Source organism: Rhinoderma darwinii, chromosome 3, assembly GCF_050947455.1.
Source record: "Rhinoderma darwinii isolate aRhiDar2 chromosome 3, aRhiDar2.hap1, whole genome shotgun sequence".
Lineage (NCBI taxonomy): Eukaryota > Metazoa > Chordata > Amphibia > Anura > Rhinodermatidae > Rhinoderma > Rhinoderma darwinii.
Window position 1 is genome coordinate 308426440 of NC_134689.1, and position 26587 is coordinate 308453026.

Below are 26587 nucleotides of genomic sequence, written 5' to 3' on the forward strand. Positions count from 1 at the left end.
TCCAGATTCTGCAGTTTTTAGAAATGTCCCACATGTGGCTCTAGTGCGCTCGTGGACTAAAACACAAGCCCTAGAAACAAAGAAGCACCTAGTGCATTTTGAGGCCTCTTTTTTATTAGAATATATTTTAGGCAGCATGCCAGGTTTGAAGAGGTGTTGAGGTGCCAAAACAGTAGGAATCCCCCAATAGTGACCCCATTTTGGAAACTACACCCCTCAAGGAATTCATTTATGGTTGTTGTTATCATTTTGACCACACAGTTTTTTCACAGCACCTATTTGAATTGGTCTGTAAAATAAAAAAAATGAAATTTTTTTCCAATAAGATGTCATTTTTGATAAAAATTTCTTATTTTCACAAGGAACAAAATACCCCATTTTGTTGCTCAATTTGTCCTTAGTGCGGCAATACCCCATTTGTGGTGATAAACTGCCATTTGGGCCCATGGCAGGGCTCAGAAGGAAAGGACCATCATTTGGCCTACTGAAGCTTTTCTGGTGCTAAGTCATGTATGCAGAAGCCCCTGAGGTACAAATACAGTTAAAACCCCCGAGAAGTGACCGCATTTTAAAAACTACACCCCTTAAGACATTCATCTAGAGGTGTAGTGAGCATTTTTACCCCACAGGTACTGTGTAAAAGATAATGCGCAGCAGATGGTGCAGAGTGAGATTTGCAATTTTATATATATATATATATATATATATATATATATATATATATATCTATATGCCATGTCAGTGTCCGATATAGTGTGCCCAGCATGTGCCACTGGAGATATACACCCCATAAGCTGTAATGTGGGTTCTCCCGGGTACGGCAATACCCTACATGTGGCTGTTATTAGCTGCCTGGGCACACGGCAGGGCTTAGAAGGGAAGGGCCACCATTTGGCCTACTGGAGCTTTTCTGGTGCTGTCATGTATGCAGAAGCCCCTGAGATACCAGTACAGTTGAAACCCCTGGGAAGTGACCCCATTTTAAAAAGTACACCCCTTAAGACATTCATCTAGAGGTGTAGTGAGCATTTTGACCCCACAGTTACTGTGTAAAAGATAATGTGCAGCAGATGGTGCAGCGTGAGATTTGAATTTTTATATATATATATATATATATATATATATATATATATATATATATATGCCATTTCAGTGTCCAATATATTGTGCCCAGCATGCGCCACCGGAGATATACACCCCTTAAATTGTAATGTGGGTTCTCCTGGGTACGGCAATACCCTACATGTGGCTGTTATCAGCTGCCTGGGCACACGGCAGGGCTAAGAAGGAAAAGATGAGGGGGATAAGCTGTGCGGAGTGCATCAAGGTAAATTAATAATCAAGGGCTGTATGATAAATGCTAAAACAATCTTTCATACAGAGCCCTGTTTTTTTGGGACACGTGTCACATTGGTATATTGTGTCCTTCCTGATCCCCCTCTTATAGCAGACTTTGCACCTCTTTTGACTTTTTCCCTTCTTGCCAGTTTGGGGAACTTCTCCTGGAAAGTGTTGCCCTGGTACGATGCGTGTGGCCTCGCTTCCAGAAGTACTGGCTGCTCCCTCTTCTTGGTCCCTAAAGATTAGGTTCTTGATAATCACCTTTTGATATTCCAGGAAAGTTCCACTCTGGCCTGCACATCGACGTAGCACGTACACATTGTACAATGCCATCTGTATGATGTACACGGCCAGCTTCTTATACCACACCCTCGATTTCCGCATGGCATTGTAGGGCTTCAGGACTTGATCTGACAAGTCCACCCCTCCCATGTACCTATTGTAGTCCAGGATGCAGTTTGGTTTGGGGGTCTCTGTACTGGTACCTCGTACTGGTACATGGGTGCTGGTGTGGCCATGTATTGTTGTCAATTCAAGGACATCTCTCTTGTCCTTGTACTTGACACACAATATGTTGCTGCTAGAATGTGCCCTGCTCTCACCCCCTTCTGAGTGTTTGCCCAAGCAGTGTTTTAGGGAGGCCTCTCATATTTTTTCTGGCAGTGCCGCATGCCACAATATTTCTGGAAGCGAGGCACTTGAAGAGTGGGACGCTGGTATAAAAATTATCCAGGTAGAGGTGGTAACCCTGGTCCAGCAGTGGGTGCACCAAATCCCACACAATTTTTGCATTAATTCCCAGTAAGGGGGGGCATTCTTGGGGCTGAATACTGCTGTCCTTCCCTTCATGTATCCTAAATTTATAGGCATACCCTGATGCACTCTCGCACAGCTTATACATTTTCACGCCATACCTTGCCCTCTTACTCGGCAGGTACTGGCGGAATTGAAGCCTCCCTTTAAAATGTACCAGGGACTCATCAATAGAAATACATTTCTCGGGGGTGTATGCTTGGGCAAACCGGGCACTGAAATGGTCTAATAGGGGTCTCAGTTTGTACAAACGGTCAAAACTGGGGTCATCTCCGGGTGGGCACTGCTCATTATCCGTATAATGTAAGAAGCGAAGTATTGCCTCATAACGCATCCTGGACATGGCCATACGGCACATCGGGGTGTGGTATAAGATGTTCGTGCTGCAGTAGGTCCTAATTAATGGCTTTTTCAGAAGCCCCATATTCAAGTGAAGTCCCCAGAACTTGCACAACTGTGCTGCATCTACAGGGGTCCACCTGTGGGATTGGGCATAAAATGATGTGGGGTTCTTAGTAATATACTGTTGGGCATATAAATTAGTCTGGGACACCATAAGATCTATAAAGTCATCAGTGAAGAAGAACTTGAAAAAGTCCATCTCACTGAGCCCTGCCGTGTTAAATTTTATCCCTGAGCTGCCCGTGTACTCTGGGATTTGGGGCTCATAAATGACTGGTGTGGGGGTCCAAATGGGGTCACTTCGCTCTGGGGTTTCAACTGCGGCGGGGTCATTTCGCTCGGGGGTTTCAGCTGTAGTGGTGGTCCTGGGGCGTCTCCTAGGGGGCTCCTCTTCTTCATCACTGGATGAGGAGGTGGATGAGTAAAATAGAGTCTCACCATCCGACGACTCTGTGTCGGAGGCAAGAAATGAATATGCCTCTTTGGCACTAAATGTCCGTTGGGACATGATTGTTTGCTTCCCTAACTAGGAGCGATAGGCTGCTACCTAAACCAGCCAAAAAAATCGGTGATTCTATAGAACGAGTGGGCTTCCCTGAGGCTAAACCAAATTGGGGCGAGGGTTCCTAACACTAAACCTAACTAGATTTTATTTGAACTTCCCTGAGACTAAATCTAACTACGGCGACTTTTCCCTGACACTAAACCTAACTAGATTATTCCGAGCTTCCCTAACACTAAACCTAACTACGGTGACGGGTGCCTGACACTAAACCTATTTAGATTATTCTGAGCTTCCCTGACGCTAAACCTAACTACGGTGATGGACCCCTAACGCTATATCTAACTACGGTGACGGATTTCTGAAGCTAAATTCCCTGACGCTATACCTAATTACGCTTTTAGACGGTTCCCTGACACTAACCCTAATACTAAACTAACCAGTTAAATTGTCTAAATGAACTGTTTTTTTTTGTTGTTTTTTAAATTTTATTTATTTTGTTTTTTTATACTTTATAAGAAAAAAAACAAAAAAAATAGTCCCCAGGAACCAAGAAATTGGTCCTGAAGACTAAGAAGTGGTCAGTGATAGGCGATCACTGACCAAAAATGTGGGAGGTGGGATACAGAAAAAAGTTGTTTATTGTGTCTTTTTTTAACTTTTTATGACTTTTTGTATGTCTTTTCTCTCTCTATCTTCTTCACACAACCGCTCTGAACACCTCGCTATCACCAACAGAGGCGTTCAGGGCGGATGAAGCAGGAAGTGAAGTCAGGGAGAGGAAGTTTATACATCGATCACCGCTATTGGACAGTTACTCACTGACTGTCCAATAGCAGCGATCGTGGAGGCGGGACCATCGCGACAGGTCCCGGCGTATTGAGCTGTGATAGCCTGCTGCCCGAAACAGCAGCTGTCACAGCTCGTGTACGCGCCGATGGAAAATGGCGATGCATTTTGCCTGTGACGTACTATTCCGTCATTGAGCGCGAACGGGGCGGTTTCCATGACGGAATAGTACGTCACTGAGCGTTAAGGGGTTAAGGTTTAAAAATATTAGAATCATAGTTTATATTATCGGCTAAGTAGAATAGTGCAAGGTCCAAGTGTTTCTGCCATGGCTGTACTCTATTAGGGTATGTTCACACGGCAGCGTCCAATACACCTGCAATTACGGAGCTGTTTTCAGGCGAAAACAGCTCCTGAATTTCAGACGTAATTGCTCATACTCGCGTTTTTCGCTGCGTCAATTACGGACGTAATTGGAGCTGTTTTTCAATGGAGTCAATGAAAAACGGCTTCAATTACGTCTCAAGAAGTGACATACACTTCTTTGATGCGGGCGTCTTTTTACGCGCCGTCTTTTGACAGCGGCGCGTTAAAAAAAAGCCTGTGTGCACAGAACATCGTAACCCCATTTATTTCAATGGGCAGATGTTTGCCGGCGATTTGGAGCCGTAATTTCGGACGACTAAAACGCCCGAATTACGTCAGTAAATAGGGCGTGTGAACATACCCTTACACTCAAGTGAAACTGGTTTGACTCACGCTTGCATTGAATTCTTCAGGACAGAAACCGTTAATTATTATCAAGCAATAGCGAACACTGGTGGCTTAGGAATGTTGGAATTAATTAAAATGCCAGTGTATTCTGCAACTGAATTTATATAGTATGAAAGCAATGAAAAAAATTGTAAGACATCAGTTTTGGACCTACATTGTCATTTGAACACCTATATTAGACATGAACCATTATCGTATAGCCCCCTGGAAGAAGCTACGTGCGAAACACCTGTTGGGGTTGATCGCCCCATAGTTCTGCTCTGTATGCTTCCTTAATTGTACCTTTTTGCTGTCTGTTTTTTTTATATTACTTTGCTTTGGATGGTTTCTATCCATATTCATTGTATTACTTATATACCAGTCTTTGCATGCACTTTACTATAGAGGCTGTAGGACCTGACCTATGTGGGGATCCTTTTTGTATGGGTAATGTTACTGCCAATGTATTTATTTTTAATGATTTTGTCTTTCAATAAAATATTGTCTATTTTTTGCTAATAATGGTTCATGTGTGATTTCTCATATAGGTGTTCATATTCGTATATCACACGGTTCATTTGAGTTGCTATATGCATGTATTAGCCCAACAATCTTAGTAGGTGTTATGCTACATTGTCATTTGTAGCAGGCATACCATATTTTACTCCAGTTTTACTTCCGGTTAGGATAAAATAATGCCAGATTATCGAGTCGCAACATTTTTTGCTTGTAGGAACAATAGTGACGCTAGGGCAACTCTTTAAGGCTCTACGCTTTAGCCTTAGGGTATGTTCACAGGGAAAACTAAAAAACGGCCGTAAAATATGGGACTGTTTTCAAGGAAAACCAGCCCCTGATTTTCAGCCGTTTTTAAAGCATCAAGCTTTTTGTGATGCTTTTTTTACGTTTGTTTTTGGAGCTGTTTTTTCTATTGAGACAATGAAAAACGGCTCCAAAAATGGCTCAAGAAGTGACATGCACTTCTTTTTTACAGGGTGTTTTTTTTACGCGCTGTTTTTACAAACGGTCACGTAGAAAAATGCCCTGTGGGAACAAAATGCAGTTTTTCCCATTGAAATCAATGGGCAGATGTTCGGAGACGTTCAGCCTCTGTATTTTTAGCCATTTTTCGGCGCTGTATGGCCTGAAAAATGGGTAAAAATAAGCTGTGTGAACATACCCTTATGTGTACTCTAATCAAAAGGTTGAAGATTGCATTTCTCAGTTAGGGCACATTCACACGTGGCAGAATTGCTGTGGAATTTCGCTGCGGACAGTCCGCAGTGGAATTCTCCAGCGTCCGTTTTTTTTACATTTTTTTCTATACATTTTTAGGAAAGTTAGTTCAGACGTTGTGGGAAAACTCCGCTGCGGACCATAGGCTGCAGTACAGAATTTTCCCTCCGCGGCATGCACTGTCTGTTGCGGAGAAGAAGCGGAATTTCACTGCGGATTTCAGCCTTTGCAATGCTAAAACTGAAATCTGTGGCAAGTCCGCTGTGATATCTGCAACGTCTGAATTACCTGTCAAATATGCAAATGTTGGTGCAGATTCGTTGCGTAATTGCCCCAAATCAGCACCAACATTTGCAGCGGAAAAACTCTACCACGTCTGAACGTGCCCTTAAGGAAAGCTGAGAAATTATAGACCAGGTGGCCAGGGATGAAATGTCCCACTAGAGGATTATCCGATGGGTTCAAGCTCTGGGGCAATTAAAACTAGAGACAAACTTGTGTTGCATAGCTGTAAGTTGGGCCAAAGGCACTCCATTGCAAAACTGCAATTGTACTGCTACAGAATCCCCAGATATGTAATGTTATATATTACAATTTCTACTATCTACCTGTGTTTCCTCAGAGCCATCTCAGACAACTGCAGCAGAAGTAGATTTTCATTGTGATGGAAAACAAGGGTCATACATATTTTTAGAAGAATGTATTAGATTTTAGGGATTATTTTATATTTTTTGATCCTATGCCCACCTCAATTGAAGTTAAAACTTATTATGCTTCACTGGATACAAAAGAACATTGAACAAATAGAAAAGTCCAGACACAAGAGTATGGAGTAAATACATTATATAAAAAAGTTAATAGGAAACTTGCAAGCAAGTTGACATCACGCAGCTGTTACGAATAAGCAAAATGTCAGTGCTGTAATTGCCCAGATGTATTGTTCCATTATTCCAGCTCAGAAATCTGCTGCTGTGTAGTAAGCTGCAGACCTAGGAATGTTAATAATTTCAGATAAATGAAAGTTGCGTGTTTCTACTACTACACCAAGTAGATTTTTGCTGAAAATACAAGTTTCCCGTTCTGTAATTATAGAATTCATAGATGTACTTGACCATATTCTACGCAAGCAGCATTCTCCTGTGCTGCCTGTGATCAGTTACCTCCTAGGTCACCATTATTTACTGTAACCACACATTACAGTTGCTAATTGTGCGTTACTATATGCCATCCAATATGTATTTGGCATTTCTCATAAATAGTTCAAAGCCCCCACTAGGATATGTCCTAACTTGCTTAGGGCACATTCAGACGTGGCGGAATTGCTGTTGAATTCCGCTGCGGACAGTCCGCAGTGGAATTCTGCAGCAGCCGTTTTTTTCATGACTTTCTACACATTTTGAGGAAAGTTAGTTCAGGCCGTTGCAGAAAATAACAGCAGAAATTAGGCTGCGATGCAGATTTTTCCCTCCGCAGCATGCTCTTTCCATTGCGGAGAAGAAGCAGAATTTCCCTGGGTATTTCAGCCTTTGCAATGCAAAAACTGAAATCTGAGGCAAGTCCGCTGTGATATCTGCAACGTCTGAATTACCTGTCAAATATGCAAATGTTTGTGCAGATTCGTTGCGTAATTGCCCCAAATCTGCACCAACATTTGCAGCGGAAAAATTACACCACGTCTGAACATGCCCTGATTGTGGAAGCCAGACCCCTTCGAATCCCAAATCTAGCGTTGCATAGGTACTGCAACTCAACCCTCTAAACCTTAAAAGGAAAAAGGCCGTGGCGCTTATAATAATCTTCATGTAAAGTTCTGTATTTTTGTGAATACATTTCATTATTATTATCATCACTGGTTCTGAGAAACAGTTTACAATATAGTTTAGATCTGTATTGCATGGTAATTTATGTGTCTAGTTCTACAAAACTGAAATATTTATGTTTGTTTTTCTCATGCAGATGTACAGTACATTAAAAAGAGGGACATTGTTCTGAAGAGGGAACTTGGCGAAGGAGCTTTTGGGAAAGTGTTTCTTGCTGAATGCTACAACCTCAGCCCAACCAAAGACAAGATGCTTGTAGCTGTCAAGGTAACAAAACAATACTACTTTTCTAAGAATAAAAAGTAAATGTTACTTTGTTCTAAGCATAATTTAGTGGAAATAAATAACCATCATATGGTATTTGAAACCGTAAGCATTATACTTCACAGTCTTCCTAATAGACGAAAAATACATATTATATAGCTGTCCATATGAAAATAGTATTTTCCTAACGTATTGGTCAGAAACGCATAATCAAGACATTCTACTGGGCTATGCCATAAAGAAACTTTTCTACAGTTGAAGTGAAATTCCGGTCTTTAACCCCTTCCCGACATTTGACGTACATGTACGTCATGGAAAGCATTGACTTCCCGCAAAATGCCGTACATGTACGTCAAACGTTTGGCACCGGCTCAGAAGCTGAGTCGGTGCCATCATCGTCGGATCTCAGCTGTATCTTACAGCTGACATCCGACTGTAACGGCGGGGACCGAAATTAGCTTCGATCCCCGCCATTAACCCCTTAAGTGCAGCGCTCAAACGCGATCGCTGCACTTAAGGTGTTTGCAGCTCATCGGAGCCCCAGCAATGAAATTGCCGGGGTTCCGGTGGCTGCAATGGCAACCGGAGGCCTAATACTGGCCTCCCGGTCTGCCTAGCACCGAAGCCGGTCAAGATCCGCCCGGCGGCGGAGCCTGATCGGCTTCCGTAGCTGCCGGCAAGATGGCGCCGGGTCAGGAGCTGATCCGGCGTCATCAGCGGTGGAAGTCAGCTGTACTGTACAGCTGACATCCACCTGTAACGGCAGGAACCGGAGCTAGCTCCGATCCCTGCCATTAACCCCTTCGATGCAGCAATCGAAAGCGATTGCTGCATCGTAGCGGTTACAAGCAGATCGCCAGCCCTGACAGGCAATCGGGACTGGCGACTGCTGTTATGGCAACAGGAGACACAATGGTCTCCTGCTCTGCCATTACGGAAGCCGATTTAGGCCCCGCCGGGAGGCGAAGCCTAAACGGCTTGCTGTCAGTGAATGACTGACAGATCTAATACATTGCACTACATAGGTAGTGCAATGTATTAGAAAAAAAAAAATCTGACCGTTGGACCTTCAAGTCCCCTAGTGGGACTTGAGAAAAAGTGTAAAAAAAAGTATAAAAAAGTGTAAAAAAAAGTGCAAAAAATAAAAGTTTCAAAACAATAAAAGTTTCAAGTAATCAAATAACACACAATCCCCCTTTTACTCTTATCAAGTCCTTTATTATTGAAAAATAATAATAAACCATATGTATTTGGTATCGCCACGACCGTAACGACCGGAGGTATCAAAATATTATATTATTTATTGCACGCGGTGAACAGCGTAAAAAAAACGCGTAAAAAACGTTACCAGAGTTTCTGTTTTTTAGTCACTTTGCCCTACAAATGTTAGAATAAAAAGTGATCAAAAAGTCGCACGTATCCAAAAATGGTACCTATAAAAACTATAGCTCGTCCCGCAAAAAACAAGCCCTCATACACCTCCGTCGACAAAAAAATTAAAACGTTATGGTTCTCACAACTTGGCGACAGAAAAAATACATTCTTTTTACAAAAGTAATTTTATTGTGCAAAAAGTTGTAAAACATAAAAAAGTGCTATAAATTAGGTATCGCCGGAATCGTACTGACCCACAGAATAAAGTTAACATGTAGTTTATAATGCGTGGTGAACTCTGTATAAAAAAAAACAAAAAAAGCTGTGCCAGAATTGCGTTTTTTTGTTTACCTAGCATCCCAAAAAATAGGATAAAAGGTGATCAAAAAGTTGCATGTACCCCAAAATGGTACCAATAATAACTACAGCTCGTCCCGCAACAAACCAGCCTTCATATCGATACGTCTATGAAAAATAAAATTAGTTATGGCTCCAATAAGTCAGGAAATAAAAAAATATGCAGTTGTGCCCGAGGGGAACATTTCTTCTGTTTCAAGAGGCGATTTATCAAGGACCTAAAATTAGGGAACCAGGAAGGGGAGGGCCCAATCATATCCGCTGGAAGCGACGGTGCCCGTATTATACCAGGATAATACTTTCCCAGCAAAATTCCCCAAACTACAAAGGCGCGGAATGTGGACCAAAAGGGGGATAAGAAATGACACCATTTATCAGTGCGACACCGGCCTGTGCAGAAAGGATTGCTTCACAGCGTAACACACATCTATGGATTATTTTTATTTTTTTATACCACCTGACTATGCCCCTTATATACTCCGCCCCGCTTACATGTACCCCCACATTATAAAACACCAGCAATACTCAAACAAATATAGTACTAAGCAAAATCCGCTCTCCAAAAGCCAAATGGTGCTCCCTCGGCCCTGAACCCTACAGCGTGCCCAAACAGCAGTTTCCTTCAACATATATGGCATCGTCATACCCGGGAGAACCCTTTTAAAAAATTTTGGGGTGTGTGTCTCCAGCGTCATAAGCTGGGCATGACATATTTGCCACTGAATGGCATATCTAGGGAAAAATATAAATTTTTAATTTGCACCGCAGAGCATTCATTTATGGAAAAGACCTGTGGGGTGAAAATGCTCACTACACCCCTTAATAAATGCCTTGAGGGGTGCAGTTCCATAATGGGGTCACTTATCAGGGGTTTCTTTTTATTATTTCACATCTGAGCCTCTGCAGTTGTGAACCAATACTTTGTAAATCGCCAAATTAGGCCTCCACTCCGCATGGTACTCTTCACTTCTGAGCCCTGTCATATGTCCAGACAAAAGATTAGGGCCACATGTAGGGTGTTTCTAAAACCGGGAAACACCGCATAATAATTAGAGAGCTGTCTTGTTATGGTGGCACAAGCTGGGCACCACATATTGGCATATCTATGGAAAAAAATCCCATTTTCACTCTGCAACATTGAGCGCACACTAATTTCTACAAAACACCTGCAGGGTTAAAATGCTTACTACACCCCTTGGTAAATGCATTGAGGGGTGTAGTTTACAAAATGGGGTCACTTCTGGGGGGTTTCCACTGTTTTGGGCCCACAGGTGCCCAGAAACCAATCCAGCAACATCTGCACTCCAAATGGCGGTCCTTCCCATCTGAGCCCGGCGGTTTGCCCAAACAGCAGTTTATGACCACATATGGGGTATTGCCGTACTCGGGAGAAATAGCTTTACAAATGTTGGGTTCTTTTTTTCCTTTATTTGTTGAGAAAATGAAAAAATTTGCGCTAAAGCTACGTCTTATTGAAGAAAAAGGACTGTTTTTATTTTCACTGCCTAATTCTAATAAATTCTATGAAACATCTGTGGGGTCAAAATGCTCACTACACCCCTAGATGCATTCTTCAAGAGGTGTAGTTTCCTAAATGGAGTCCCTTTTTGGGCGTTTTCATTGTTTTGTCCCCTCAGGGGCTTTGCAAATGTGACCTGGCCTCCGCAAATCATTCCTGCTAAATGTGATCTCAAAAAGTCAAATAGTGCTCTTTCCCTTCTAAGCCCTGCCGTGTGTCCAAACAGCCGTTTATTACCACATGTGGGGTATTGTTTTACTCGGGAGAAATTGCTTTACAAATTTTGTGGTGCTTTTTCTCCTTTAGTCCTTCTGGAAATGAGAAAAAATTAGCTAAACCTACATTTTCTTTGAAAAAATGTAGATTATTATTTTCAGGGCCTACTTCCAATAATTTCTGCAAAAAAACTGTGGTGTCAAATCGCTCACTATACCCCTAGATAATTTCATCAATGGGTGTTGTTTCCAAAATGGGGTCACTTGTGGGGGGTTTCCACTGTTTTGTCCCTTCAGGGGCTTTGTAAATGTGACATGGCCTCCGCAAACCATTCCTGCTAAATTTGAGTTCCAAAAGCCAAATGGCGCTCTTTCCCTTCTCAGCCTCGCCGTGTGTCCAAACAGCCGTTTATTTCCACATGTGGGGTACTGTTTTACTCGGGAGAAATTTCTTTACAAATTTTATGGTGATTTTTCTCCTTTAGTCCTTGTGGAAATGGAAAAAAAAATAGCTAAACCTACATTTTATTTGAAAAAATGTAGATTTTCATTTTCACAGCCTACTTGCAAAAATTTCTGCAAAAAACCTGTGGGGTCAAAATGCTCACTATACCCCTAGATAATTTCCTCAAGGGGTATAGTTTCCAAAATGGGGTCACTTGTTGGATGTTTTCACTGTTTTGTCCCCTCAGGGGCTTTGTAAATGTGACAAGGCCTCCGCAAACCATTCCTGCTAAATGTGAACTCCAAAAGCCAAATAGCGCTCTTTCCCTTCTCAGCCACGCCGTGTCTCCAAACAACCGTTTATTACCACATGTGAGGTATTGTTTTACTCGGGAGAAATTGCTTTACAAATTTTGCGGTGCTTTTTCTCCTTTAGTCCTTGTGGAAATGAGAAAAAAAATCGCTAAACCTACATTTTCTTTGAAGAAATGTTGATTTTAATTTTCACGGCCTTCTTCCAATAATTTCTGTAAAAAACCTGTGCGGTCAAAATGCTCACTATACCCCTAGATAATTTCCTTGAGGTGTCTAGTTTCCCAGATGGGGTCACTTTTGGGGGATTTTGACTGTTTTGGCACCGCAAGAGCCCTTCAAACCTGACATGGTGCCTAAAATATATTCTAACAAAAATAAGGCCCCAAAATCCACTAGGTGCTCCTTTGCTTCTGAGGCCGGTGCTTCAGTCCAGTAGCACGCTACGGCCACATGTGGGATATTTCCTAAAACTTCAGAAACTGGGCAACAAATATTGAGTTGCATTTCTCTGGTAAAACCTTCTGTGTTATAAAAAAAATTGTATTAAAAATGTATTTCTGCAGAAAAATATGAAATTTGTAAATTTCACCTCTACTGTGCTTTAATTCCTGTGAAATGTTTAAAGGGTTAAGACATTTTCTAAATGCTGTTTTGAATACTTTGAGGGGTGAAGTTTTTAAAATGGGGTGACTTTTTTGGGGTTTCTAATATATAAGGCCCTCAAAACCACTTCACAACTGAACTGGCCCCTGTAAAAATAGCCTTTTGAAATTTTCTTGAAAATGTGAGAAATTGCTGCTAAAGTTCTAAGCCTTGTGAGGTCATAGAAAAATAAAAGGATGTTCAAAAAACGATGCCAATCTAAAGTAGACATATGGGGGATGTTAATTAGCAACAATTTTGTGTGGTATAACTGCCTGTCTTACAAGCAGATACATTTAAATTGAGAAAAATGCTAATTTTTGCAATTTTTCGCTAATTTTTGGTGTTTTTCACAATTAAATACTGAACATATGGAGCAAATTTTGCCAGTAACATAAAGTCCAATGTTTCACGAGAAAACAATCTCAGAATCGCTTGGATAGGTGAAAGCATTCCGGAGTTATTACCACATAAAGTGACACATGTCAGATTTGAAAAATGAGGCTCTGTCAGGAAGGTCAAAAGTGGCTAAAGAGGGAAGGGGTTAACTCCTTAAGGACACAGCCATTTTTTGATTTTTGTTTTTTGTTTTTCACTTCCCGCCTTCCAAGAGCCATAACGTTTTTATTTTTCCATCAATAGAGTGGTGTGAGAGCTTATATTTTGTGGGAGGAGTTGTAGTTTCTATTTTTAGCATTTCAAGTACCATATAATGTACTGAGAAGCAGATTTTTTTTTAATGCGGGCTGAAATTGTAAAAAACTGCGCTTCCTCCACTATTTTTTGGGTTTTGTTTTTACATCTTTCACTGTGTGGTAAAAACAACAATTTAACTTTTTTCTGTGGCTCAATACGATTACGGTGATATCAAATTTATATAGATTTTTTTATATTTTACTACTTTAAAAAAACAAAAACTATAAATAGTTTTGTATCACCACATTCTGAGAGCCATAACGTTTTCATTTTTCCATGCATTGAGCGGTGTGTGGGCTTATTTTTTGCGGGACGAGCTGTACGTTTTATTGGTACCATTTGTTGGTACGTATGACTTTTTGATCACTTTTTATTACATTTTATTTGGGAGCTAAGGTGAGATTTTGTCGATTTTTAAAAATCTTTTATGGCATTCACCGTGCGCGTTAAATAACGCTATATTGTAATAGTTTCGACGCAGCAATACCAATTTTGTTTCCTTTTTTTGTTTTTTTACTAATGTATTGCAGTATATCGTCATTTTTACAGGCATCTGTTAAGCCCTTCATTAGGCCCCTGGGCTGCCATAACAACCATTCTCACCCCCGATCTTGTTGCGGGGGGCGATGAGCTGCTGGAGGGGGCCGCCCCCCACTTTTCAATGCCTGAGATGCTGTGGTCGCGATTGACCGCAGCATTTGAGGGGTTAAACAGCCAGGAACACCCACAGCATATGGAGCACGCTCCACACTTCTCCCCCTGCACCGGGATGTACTGGTGCGACCTGGTGCGGTAAGGGGTTAAAGGCTATATACACCTTTGAACTGAAGTTTTAGTGTTTATTTGCTTCCTAAATACTAAATTAAGCAACTTTCTATATAGTCTTCATTAAATATATTCTACCATTTGGCTGCTGTATAATCTGTGTAACTCCTGTAGACAGTTGGTCTCCTGCAAATTTTTACTCAAATCCGTCAGTCCACTGCTTCTGACGGCTGACTCAACTGCTTTACCCCCTCTCTTCTCTCAGTGTTAGAGATAGCAGCAGGGAGTAGGGGGAGATTGTACATAACTGATAGCTTATGTTTTCAGGAAGGGAAGATCATGAAAGCTGCATAGTGCAGATAGGGAGGAGAACACACAAGCTGTCAAGATGCTTTCTCTATACTCTGACCTGCTGTGTACAACACACCCCACTGCTGCTATCTAAGGGTATGTTCACACGCAGTGTTTTCAGACGTAATTCGGGCGTTTTACTCCTCGAATTATGCCTGAAAAAACGACTCCATTACGCCTACAAACAACTGCCCATTGCTTGCAATGGGATTTACGGTGCTCTGTTTCCACAGGGCTTCATTTTTCGCGTCACTGTCAAAATACGGCGCGTAAAAAGACGCCCGCGAAAAAGAAGTGCATGTCACTTCTTGGGACGTTTTTGGAGGCGTTTTTGATAGACTCCATTGAAAAACAGCTCCAAAAAGGCCGTAAAAATACGCCGCGAAAAACGCGAGTTGCTACAAAAACGTCTGAAAATCAGGAGCTGTTTTCGCCTGAAAACAGCTCTGTATTTTCAGAAGTTTTTGGTCACTGCGTATGAAGATACCCACTGAGAGAAGGGAGGAGCCCTCCCAGAACCCTCTTTTAATCGGTGAGGGTTCAAGCACTGTGACCCCCACCGATCACTAAAGTGAAGCGGCAGAAGCGCATGATTGAATGCTGTGCCGCTTCGCTTCTGATCGACATTTCTCGGAGTGGTGTACGTCCATACACCGCTTGCTCAGCTTTCCAAGAAAAACAGATCAGAAACTAAGTGGCACAGCGGTCACTTGAGTGCTTCTGCCACTTTGTTTTAGCGATCCATGGGGGTCTCAGTGCTCGGACCCCCACCAATCAAAACTTCTTACATTTCACTATGACATGTCAGAAGTTTTTTAGAAGTTTAGTTACACTTTAAAGGGGTTTTCCCGTGAGGGAAATTTATGACATATCCTGTGGATCCTGTCAGATAAGTACAGTTCCCAGAGGTGGGACTCACATCTATCTCTAGAACCGGGCCCCCTAAACCACTTCCTTACCATGGACTTTCCGTAACTCATAGTAGTGAATGGCAGTTACGGAAGCAGCATAGCATGCGAACTACGCTGTTTTCGTAACTACCATTCAGTTCTATGGGACTTACGGAAACAGTGTACCAGAACCAAGCTCAGCACATAAATACAACACCAGAACCAAGCTCAGTACATATATACATCACCAGAACAAACCTCAGTACATATAAACAGTACTAGAACAAAGCTCTTTACATATATACAACACCAGAACCGAGCTCAGTACATAAATACAGCCCCAGAACCAAGCTCAGTACATATATACAGCACCAGCACAAATACAGCTCAATTTAGTGCAAGCCCTGCTGTAGAGGTATGTATGGATAAAACAACATCTCCCAGCATGGCCCGAACAATGGTAAGGATATGCTGGGAGATGCTGTTTCCCCCAAAAAAATATCATACCACCCATCATCTCGCTGCAGATCATAGAGGTACTACAGTACTGAGTAGAGGCAGAATAAACATTTACATTAAGTGACTTAACAGTGACTTCATTTCAGATTCTAGTTCTTTTTCTTTTTTCTTCTCCATCTGGTCCAGACCTCTATGACTTCTCCCGGCCACGACCCATTTCTGCAGTTTTCCGCTCAGATGTCTTGGGCTTCTCACTTTTCAAACATTTCTGCATCTATAAACAAAGATAAAGTTATCATGGTGACGCACAATGCATCCCTATATATAATAGCCCCATACACTGCACCTCTAATTATAATAATGCCATACACTGTGTCCCTGATTATAATAGCACCGTACACTGTGTCCCACACACACACACACACACACACACACACACACAAATAGTGCCCCCTGTAGATAGTTCCCCCATAGAGCCCCCTGTATATAGAGCCCCCATAGAGCCCCCTGTAAATAGTGCCCCACATATAGTCCCCCTGTTGATAGCGCTCTACATATAGCCCCCTGAAGATAGCGCTCTACATATAGCTCCCCCTGTATATAGTGCCCTACATATATTCCCTCTGTAGATTGTGTCCCACATGAAGCCTCCCCTGTAGATTGTGCCCCACATATAGCCCCCTGTAGATTGCACTCTACATATAGCACACCCTGTATATAGTGCCCTACATATAGTCCCCATGTAGATTGTGTCCCACATAAAGCATCCCCTGTTGATTGTGTCCCACAAATAGCCCCCCCTCCTGTGAATAATGCCGCCCACACTCTTTAGTTGAAAACAACAAAATTGACATACTCACCGTGATCCCGTTCCCGCGCCGTGCTGTGTCAATGCAGGCATGCTCTCTTCTGAGCAGGTCTGCTGGGGCTGAGCGATGCCATCACCCCGCTTGCATTGTTGAAAGGCGTTGACTGGCAGGGCAGAATGGCATGCCCCATCAATCAGTGCCTTTCAACAAGTTGAAAGGCGCTGATTGCCGAGACAACTCATTCTGCCCTGCCAATCAGCGTCATTGTAAGGAATGTACCCGGCCATTCAGCGCTTATGTATGTAATTGTACCTGCGTTCTATAGACGCAGGTACAATTGGTGCAAGAGGGGATGGCGGCGGCTGGTTTCATTTGTGCCGCCGCCCCCGCAGAGAGGTAGCAGGGTGGACAGTGTGGCCCTATTCCCTCTTAGCCCGCCCCTCCTCCCCATCTGAATACCTTGAGGGGTGTAGTTTCCAAAATGGGGTCACTTCTGGGGGGTTTCCACTATTTTGTTCCAGCTTTGCAAATGCTACGTAGCGCCCAGAAACCAATCCAGCAAAATCTACACTCCAAAAGCCAAATGCCCCTCCTTCCCTTCTGAGCCCTACTGTGTGCCCAAACAGCAGTTTATGACCACATATTGGGTATTGCCGTACTCTGGAGAAATTGCTTTACAAATGTTTGTTGTTTTTTTTTCCTTTATTTGTTGAGAAAATGAAAAATTTTAAACTAAATCTACATCTTATTGAAGAAAAGGGATTGTTTTTATTTTCACTGGCCAATTCTAAAAAATTCTATGAAGCACCTGTGGGGTCAAAATTCTCACTATACCTCTAGATAATTTCCTCAATGGGTGTAGTTTGTGTCACTTGTGGGGGGTTTCCACTGTTTTGTCCCATCAGGGGCTTTGCAAATGCGACATGGCCTCCACAAACCATTCCTGCTAAATTTGAGCACCAAAAGCCAAATGGCGCTCTTTCCCTCCTGAGCCCTGCCGTGTGTCCGAACAGCCGTTTATCACCACATGTGGGGTATTGTTTTACTCGGGAGAAATTGCTTTACAAATGTTGCTGTGCTTTTTTTTTTTCTTTAGTCCTTGTGGAAATGAGAAATAATTAGCTAAACCAACATTTTCTTTGAAAAAAATTAGATTTTAATTTTCACGGCCTAATTCCAATTCTTTCTGCAATAAACCTGTGGGATCAAAATACTCACTATGACTCTAGATAATTTCCTTGAGGGGTGTTGTTTCCCAAATGGGGTCACTTTTGGGGGATTTCCACTGTTTTGGCACAGCAAGAGCCTTTCAAACCTGACATGGTGGCCAAAATATATTCTATTAAAAAGAAGGCCCCAAAATCCACTAGGTGCTCCTTTGCTTCTGAGGCCTGTGCTTCAGTCCAATAGAAAAATATTTCCTAAAACTGCAGAATCAGTGCAATAAATATTGAGTTGCATTTCTCTGGTAAAACTTTCGGTGTTACAAAAAAAATGAAAAAAATGTGTAAATTTCACCTCTACTTTGCTTTAATTTCTGTGAAACGTCTAAAGGGTTAAGAAACTTTCTAAATGCTGTTTTGAATACTTTGAGGGGTGAAGTTTTCAAAATGGGGTGACTTACTGGGGTTTCTAATATATAAGGCCCTCAAAGCCAGTTCACAACTGAATTGGTCCCTGAAAAAATAGCCTTTTGAAATTTTCTTGAAAATGTGAGAAATTGCGGCTAAAGTTCTAAGCCTTGTAACGTCCTAGAAAAATAAAATGATGGTCAAAAAAATTATGCCAATCTAAAGTAGACATATGGGGGATATTAATTGGCAACAATTTTGTGTGGTATTACTATTTGTCTTACAAGCAGATACATTTAAATTTAGAACAATGCTAATTTTTGCTAAATTTTGGTGTTTTTCACAATTAAAAACTTAATGTATCGAGCTAATTTTTCCAGAAACATAAAGTCCAATGTGTCACAAAAAAACAATCTCAGAATCGCTAGGATAGGTAAAAGCATTCTGAAGTTATTACCACATAAAGTGAAACATAGATGTCTAATGGGTAAATTAACCCCTTAATGACGAGCCTATTTTAGACCTTAATGACCAAGCCATTTTTTAAGTTTTTCCATCGTCCCATTCAAAGAGCTGTAACTTTTTTTTTTTGCGTTGACATAGCTATATAAGGTCTTGTTTTTTGTGGGACAAGTTGTAATATTTAATAGCACCATTTTTGGGTACATAGAATTTATTAATTAACTTGTTTTTAGGGGGGAATAGAAAAAACCTGCAATTTTGCCACACTTTTTTGCATCCTTAATTTACGCTGTTATTCAGTGGGTTCTTGCGGTTGCAACGATACCAAATTTGTATAGTTTTTGTATGTTTTACTACTTTTACACTGTGAAAATACTTTTTTTCAAAATTATTGTTTTTGTGTCTCCATATTTGAAGAGCCATAACTTTTTTATTTTTTCACCGATGCAGTTGTATGAGGGCTTTTTGTTTTGAGTGACGACTTGTAGTTTTTATCGGTACCATTTTAGAGTAGATGTGACTTTTTGATCACTTTTTATCACATTTTTTTTAAGGCAGAATTCAAAGAAAACAGCAATTTTTGCATTGTTTTTTACATTTTATTTTTTACAACGTTGACCATGAAGGTTAAATGATGTAATAACTTTATAGTTGGGGTTGTTACGGATGCGGCGATACCAAATGTGTGTCACTTTTTTACTTTATTTTGTTTTTTAATAATAAAGCAGTTTGTAAGGGGAAAAAGTGGGTTTTTTTTCCCCACTTTTTATTAAATTTGACATAGCAGGCATACACTACAGGCAGACCTGGGGGCCTTTACTAGGTCCCCGGCTGCCATAGAAGACACTACACCCGGCGATCTTATTGCGAGGTGTTGGTGGGAGAGGGAGGGAGCTCCCTCCCTCTCTCCAAAACCACTCAGATGCGGCGCTCGCTATTGAGTGCCGCATCTGAGGGTTTAGAGCAGGGCTGCCCCCACCCCTCAGCTACCTCTGGTAGCTGAGAGCAGAGAGATTTAATGGCTCCCTGCTCTGTTTATTTAATCAGATACAGTGCCGAAAAAAGGCTACTGCATCGGAATAAAGCCCGTTAGTGGCCGCCGTAAAAACACTATGGGGCGGTCACTAACAGGTTAAGGACTATATTTTTAGAAAGTATAGTTTGTAATTGGATTGAGAATTGGCTCAAGGACTGTATCCAGAGTGTTGTGGTCAATGATTCCTACTCTGAATGGTCTCCGGTTATAAGTGGTGTACCCCAGGGTTCCATGCTGGGACCACTATTAGTCAACTTATTTATTAATGATATAGAGGATGGGATTAATAGCACTATTTCTATTTTTGTAGATGACACCCTGCTATGTAGTATTGTTCAGTCTATGGAAGATGTTCGTGAATTGCAAGCTGATTTGGACACACTAAGTGTTTGGGCATCCACCTGGCAAATAAAGTTTAATGTAGATAAATGTAAAGTTATGCATCTGGGTACCAACAATCTGCATGCATCATATGTCCTAGGGGGAGCTATACTGGGGGAGTTACTTGTTCAGAAGGATATGGGTGTACTTGTAGATCATAAACGAAATAACAGCATGCAATGTCAATCAGCTGCTTCAAAGGCCAGCAAGATATTGTCGTGTATTAAAAGAGTCATGGACTCACGGGACAGGGATGTAATATTACCACTTTACAAAGCATCAGTGAGGCCTCATCTAGAATATGCAGTCCAGTTCATAGAAAGGATGCCCTGGAGTTGGAAAAAATACAAAGATGAGCAACGAAGCTAATAAGGGGCATGGAGAATCTAAGTTATGAGGAAAGATTAAAATAATTAAACCTATTTAGCCTTGAAAAGAGACGACTAAGGGGGACATGATTAATTTATAGAAATATATTAATGTCACATACAAGAAATATGGTGAGATCCTGTTCCATGTAAACCCCCTTAAAAAACAAGGGGACACTCTCTCTGTCTGGAGAAAAAAAGGTTCAATCTGCAGAGGCGACAAGCCTTCTTTACTGTGAGAACTGTGAATCTATGGAATAATCTGCCTCAGGAGCTGCTCACAGCAGGGACAGTAGATGTCTTTAAAAAAGGCTTAGATAATTTCCTGGAACAAAAAAATATTAGCTCCTATGTGTAAAAATTTTTCCCTTCCCTTTTCCCATCCCACGGTTGAACTTGATGGACATGTGTCTTTTTTCAATCGTACTAACTATGTAACTATGTCAGATTTGAAAAATGAGGCTCTGTCAGGAAAGTCAAAAGTGTCCAAAGAGGGAAGGGGTTAAAATGTAATTACAAAAATATTTCTCATAGGTAACATCATTGATTAACGCAATGACCACTATTAAAGCAATTTCTCCACTGTTACCCGAAACAACCTTGTAATTAATTCATTGAGACAAGCTAATTACAGTATTCACAAGGAAGGGCAGACCAATTCCAATTATCACTCAGTACCCCCAAATTACTGGCATGTCCAAAACATTAATCTCAAAAAAGAGAAAATAAATTGGAAAAAAACCACATTACATTGCATTTTAACACAACTGCATATTTTCAAGGTGGCACTTGGAAAGGAATAGACAGAGCAGGAGCTTTTAGTTACTAATGCTAGCTTGGCAGAATTACATTGCTGTAAATTCAAGGGAATATGTCGCAATTTTAATAAATATTTGTATTCTTATTTTTTTTTTTGTATTTTTTTCCCCACATGCTAGGAAATATTAAAATATAAATAACTAGAAAAAGTACCTGGTGCTGCCCGGGTATAACATGTCGGTCTGTCTGTTTGTGTGTTCATTGGATTTGTTCCAAGGGTGCCCAGGAGGCCAATCCATGCCCTCGTATTTTCTTGGTTTACAGGGAAATCGGTAGTAGCCCTATATACCCCGGCAGTTATACACTGTTTATTTCAATTTTAACTTCCTAAATACCTAACAGCTAAACTGGTAGGACGTGGAGTCATAAGATTGTGACAGAGCCTGTTGATTAACAACATTGGCAGTTTTATTAGCAATTGGCTATAGACTATGGTTGGATCATAATTAAAAACAGCATCATGCATGAAAGCCCACTCATTAGCACGCTAAACATTATGATGTGCTCTATCAGGTTGCTTTCTGGCCTGGGTCTGGGCAAGATTCTCTGCACTTCTGAGAGCCACCTGTCTGATCTGTTGCTGAGAAATCCCGAATTTGCTGAGGAGTTTCAGCAGCTTGAGCAGCAGTATGATGCCTTTGATCAGGTTGCAGTTGGGCAAGAGGAGTCTCTGCAGCTAGTAATGCAGCTTTCCTCCTGGCCATCAGTAGTCGAATTGGTTGCTATGGATAACCGCTCCCCTGTACCTTCCCATTTAGGATTATCTTGTAAAATGCACTACCTGCTACTGTCAGATAAAAACATCTTTACTATAAAAGCCAATGTCTGTATGATCGTGATCATGTGATAATGGCTGATAACAGATAACAAGAGCATGGTCGGGACAAAAACCTTCCTGAACACCCTATGTGCTAAATTTGGGGTCAAATAGTTCAGATGTTTGGATGCCTATAGAGGACGACAAACAGACATTCACTATAATGTCTGATAACAGAGAATGGCAAGGTTGGGACATTTACAAAAATCTTCCCGGACACCCGATGTACCTATGTGTCAAATTTAGGGTCAAATGGTTCAAGCGTTTGGAGCCTATAGAGCACAACAAACATTCACTTTTATAACATCAAACAGCAGGGTTACCCGGCTTCACACTTGTCCATTTGTTTGTTTTTTGTGTGTGGTTTGAGGATGCTCAAATTCAGCATAGGTACAGTTCATTTACAGTGAGTAACACGTAGAGTAAAAAAAAATGGCTTGGTTGTTATGGAAACCTGGTCTGGAACTGTGTGTATTTTAGTGAGGCTAAGAATGAAGGACATGCGAGGTTCTATTGGCTAATACCGGTCATCTGATGTGATATGGAGGAAGGTCCTTGATGTGGAAGCCAGTGGTGCCTTATATGCTTTTGTGAATTTGTTGGGAACGGTAGGTCCTAGAGAGCTGAGTTACATGATTGGGAATTATTTTTCCATGTCATGTCTAATTACCAGGTAACGCTTTCATTGTACTCCTCCGCGGGGAAAGATTTTTCCCTCTGGTGGATGATGTTGGTTCACACGATATCGACAATTACGGCTGAAATTACGGAGCTATTTTCAGGAGAAAACCGCTCCTGCATTTCAGACGTAATAGCTCGTACTCGCGTTTTGCGAGGCGTCAATTACGGCTGTAATTTGGAGCTGTTCTTCATTGAAGTCAATGAAAAATGGCTCAAATTACGTCCCAAGAAGTGTCCTGCACTTCTTTGACGATGCTGTTATTTTACGCGCCGTCTTTTGACAGCGACGCGTAAAATTACAGGTCGTCGGCACAGTACGTCGGCAAACCCATTGAAATGAATGGGCAGATATTTGCCGACGTATTTGAGCCGTGTTTTCAGGCGTAATTCGAGGCGTAAAATGCCTAGTTTACGCCTGAAAATAGGTTGTGTGAACCTAGCCTTACATGACAGGGAAAAATTATTTCCCATCATGTAAATGTGCTACCTGACAACTGAAAAGTCATCTGCCAGAGAGCCAGAGAGGAAAATGGGAGAGTTGTCTAAGTTTGGAGCAAAAAGAGGTTAAATGAAGCTAAGTTGAATAGTCATTTTCAGTTCTGTTAAATAAGCAATGGTCCATATTTATAAAGTTTTGATTATACTATGTATTAACCCTTTTGCGCACCTGGACGTAGTAGCATGTTTTGGTGCGGGGTGTGATGTTTGGAGCAGGCTCACGCGCTGAGTCCGCTTTAAACACTGCTGAGTGCTGATGGTTGTCATGGCAGCCCAGGGGCCCCCAGGTCTGCCTTCACTCTAACTCTGTTAAGCCGTGCCTCTGGCAGGGCTTAACAGAAGCTTGTAAAAATTTAAATATACTGCAATACATTAGTATTGCAGTGTACTGTACCAGCGATCTAACGAAAGACCTGATCTAACAGGTCTTTCCTTTACAGTTTAGGTGAGGACAAGTGCCATACTCATAATCTATCAATTCAAGGCACTTATATTTATGCCAAGATGATGACTATAGTTAAGTTAGGCACATATAAGACAACAGGGCCAACTGTCCCTATAGAATGCAGAAATAGGGGTCTCTGCATTCATCAAATTCACACCAATTGTTGATTTTTTAATATTATCATCTATTAATAAAGATTTTATATTAACCCCTTCGCGCACGTAAATGCAAGTCCAGATGAGCAGTATCTTCACGCACCTGAGTGAGCAGTTACGTCCGCACTTTAACAGTTAAACGCCATGCGGCGCCCATAGCCGCTGAATTCGGCAATTATCCCCTTAGATTCCGCGGTCTATTGCAATCGCCGCATTTAAAGGGTTTAGAGCACATCGGCAGCCCCCACATGCAATTGCGGGGGCTATCGATGGCTGTCATGGCAACCGGAGGCCAGGCAATGGCCTCTGGGCTGCCATGTACGAAAGCCTATGTGGACCAGCCGGAGGCTGGTCCTCATAGGCTTCCTGTCAGAGTGACTGTCACGTCACTATGTTAGTTGGAATACATTACACTACTATAGGTAGTGTAATGTATTCTAGCAGCGATCAGAGATGCATGTCTTCAAGTCCCCTAGTGGGACAAAAAAAGAATAAGTAAAAAACAATGCCAGAATCACTATTTTTTGGTCACCAGCTTTTCAAAAATATAGAATAAAGCGTGATCAAAAAGTCGCATGTACCCCAAAATAGTACCAATAAAAACTACAACCGGTCCCGCAACAAACAAGCCCTTACTCAGCTTTTTTGACTGAAAAATTTAAAAGTTATTGCTCTAAGAATATGGTGACACCAAAAATGTATTATTTTATAAAAAAAGTGATTATATTGCGCAAACGCTGCAAAGCATAAAAAAAAATATATCCGTATGGTATCGCCATAATCGTATCGACCCATAGAATAAAGTAAAATTTAAATTTATAGCCCAGGGTGAATAATAAATTCATTTTCAGAATTGATGGTTTTTGGTCACCTTGCTTGCCAAAAAATTGAATAAAAAGTGATCAAAAAATCGCATGTACCCCAAAATGGTACCAATGAAAACTACAGATTGTCCCACAACAAATAAGCCCTCACACGGCTCAGTTGGACAAAAATTAGAAAAGTTCTGTCTCAGAATATGGCGACGTAAAATGGGCAGAGTGTTCCAAAAGCGGATAAGATTGGGCACCATTTATCAGGGTGACACCGGCCACATATCTGTGGATTATTATTTATTTATCCCATTACTACACTCTGATGTACTCTGCACAGATTGCATAGGCCCCCACATTATAAACTCAAATACTAGTAAAACCCCAAACAGAACTACTACCAAGCAAAATCTGTGCTCCAAAAGCCAAATGGCGCTCCCTCTCTTCTGATCTCTACAGCGTGTTCCAAACAGCAGTTTATGTCCACAGATCCATCGCCATACCCGGGAGAACACGATTAACATTTTATGAGATATTTGTCTTCAGTGGCACAAACTGGGCACAACATATTGTGCATTAAAATGGCATATCAGTGCAAAATTGTAATTTTCACACTGCACCATCTGCTGCGCATTAACCCATTCACGCACCATGACTTAATAGCATGTCGTGGTTCGGGGGTGATGTATGATGTGGGCTCACGCGCCATACACTTAGGGCATGACCACACGTGGCGGATTTCCTCCGCAACTGTCCGCATCAATGCCGCACAGAATCTGCATTGCAGATTCTGCTGCGGATCTGCACAAAATGTGCAGTACATTGATGCGGACTAGCTGCTGCGGACTGCGGTAAAAGTACTTCCCTTCTCCCTATCAGTGCAGGATAGAGAGAAGGGACAGCACTTTCCCTTGTGAAAGTCAAAGAAATTCATACTTACCGCCCGTTGTCTTGGTGACGCGTCCCTCCTTCGGCATCCAGCCCGACCTCCCTGGATGACGCGGCAGTCCATGTGACCGCTGCAGCCTGTTATTAGCCTGTGATTGGCTGCAGCCGTCACTTAGACTGAAACGTCATCCTGGGAGGCCGGACTGGAGACAGAAGCAGGGAGTTCTCGGTAAGTATGAACTTCATTTTTTTTTACAGATACATGTATATTGGGATCGGTAGTCACTGTCCCGGGTGCAGAAACAGTTACTGCCGATCGCTTAACTCTTTCAGCACCCTGGACAGTGACTATTTACTGACGTCTCCTAGCAACGCTCCCGTCATTACGGGAGCCCCATTGACTTCCTCAGTCTGGCTGTAGACCTAGAAATACATAGGTCCAGCCAGAATGAAGAAATGTCAAGTTAAAAAAGCAAGACGCATCCGCAGCACACATAACATGTGCATGACAGCTGCGGACTTCATTGCGGAAATTAGAATCTCCATTGAAGTCAATGGAGAAATTCCGCCATGAGTCCGCCACTGCTCCGCAACAGACAGAGCATGCTGCGGACACCAAATTCCGCTCCGCAGCCTATGCTCCGCAGCGGAATTTTACGCCTCGTCTAAACGAACACAGCTAAATTAAAGTGTAAGTCAATGGACAAACGGCTCCGCTGCGGATTAACGCTGCGGAGTGTCCGCAGCGGAATTTAAGTGAAATTCCGCCACGTGTGAACCCAGCCTTAGGGTGTCAGCTGTGTATTACAGCTGACACCCGGGACTAACGGACAGGAAGAGTGATCGTGCTGTTACAGGAGCCTGTAAAAATTACAATATACTGCAATACATTAGTATT

At 41.8% G+C, this 26587-nt stretch overlaps 1 protein-coding gene across 6 annotated transcripts in view; it reads left to right on the forward strand.

Annotated features, from left to right (window-relative positions):
* The window catches only part of NTRK3 (neurotrophic receptor tyrosine kinase 3), a 629741-nt gene that overhangs the window by 519256 nt on the left and 83898 nt on the right, over nucleotides 1-26587 (forward strand). For all 6 annotated transcript variants that reach the window (XM_075858200.1, XM_075858201.1, XM_075858199.1 and 3 more), the window contains one exon: nucleotides 7793-7923. In XM_075858200.1, the coding sequence (XP_075714315.1) occupies nucleotides 7793-7923 (131 nt within the window). The remainder of the gene's footprint in view (nucleotides 1-7792; nucleotides 7924-26587) is intronic.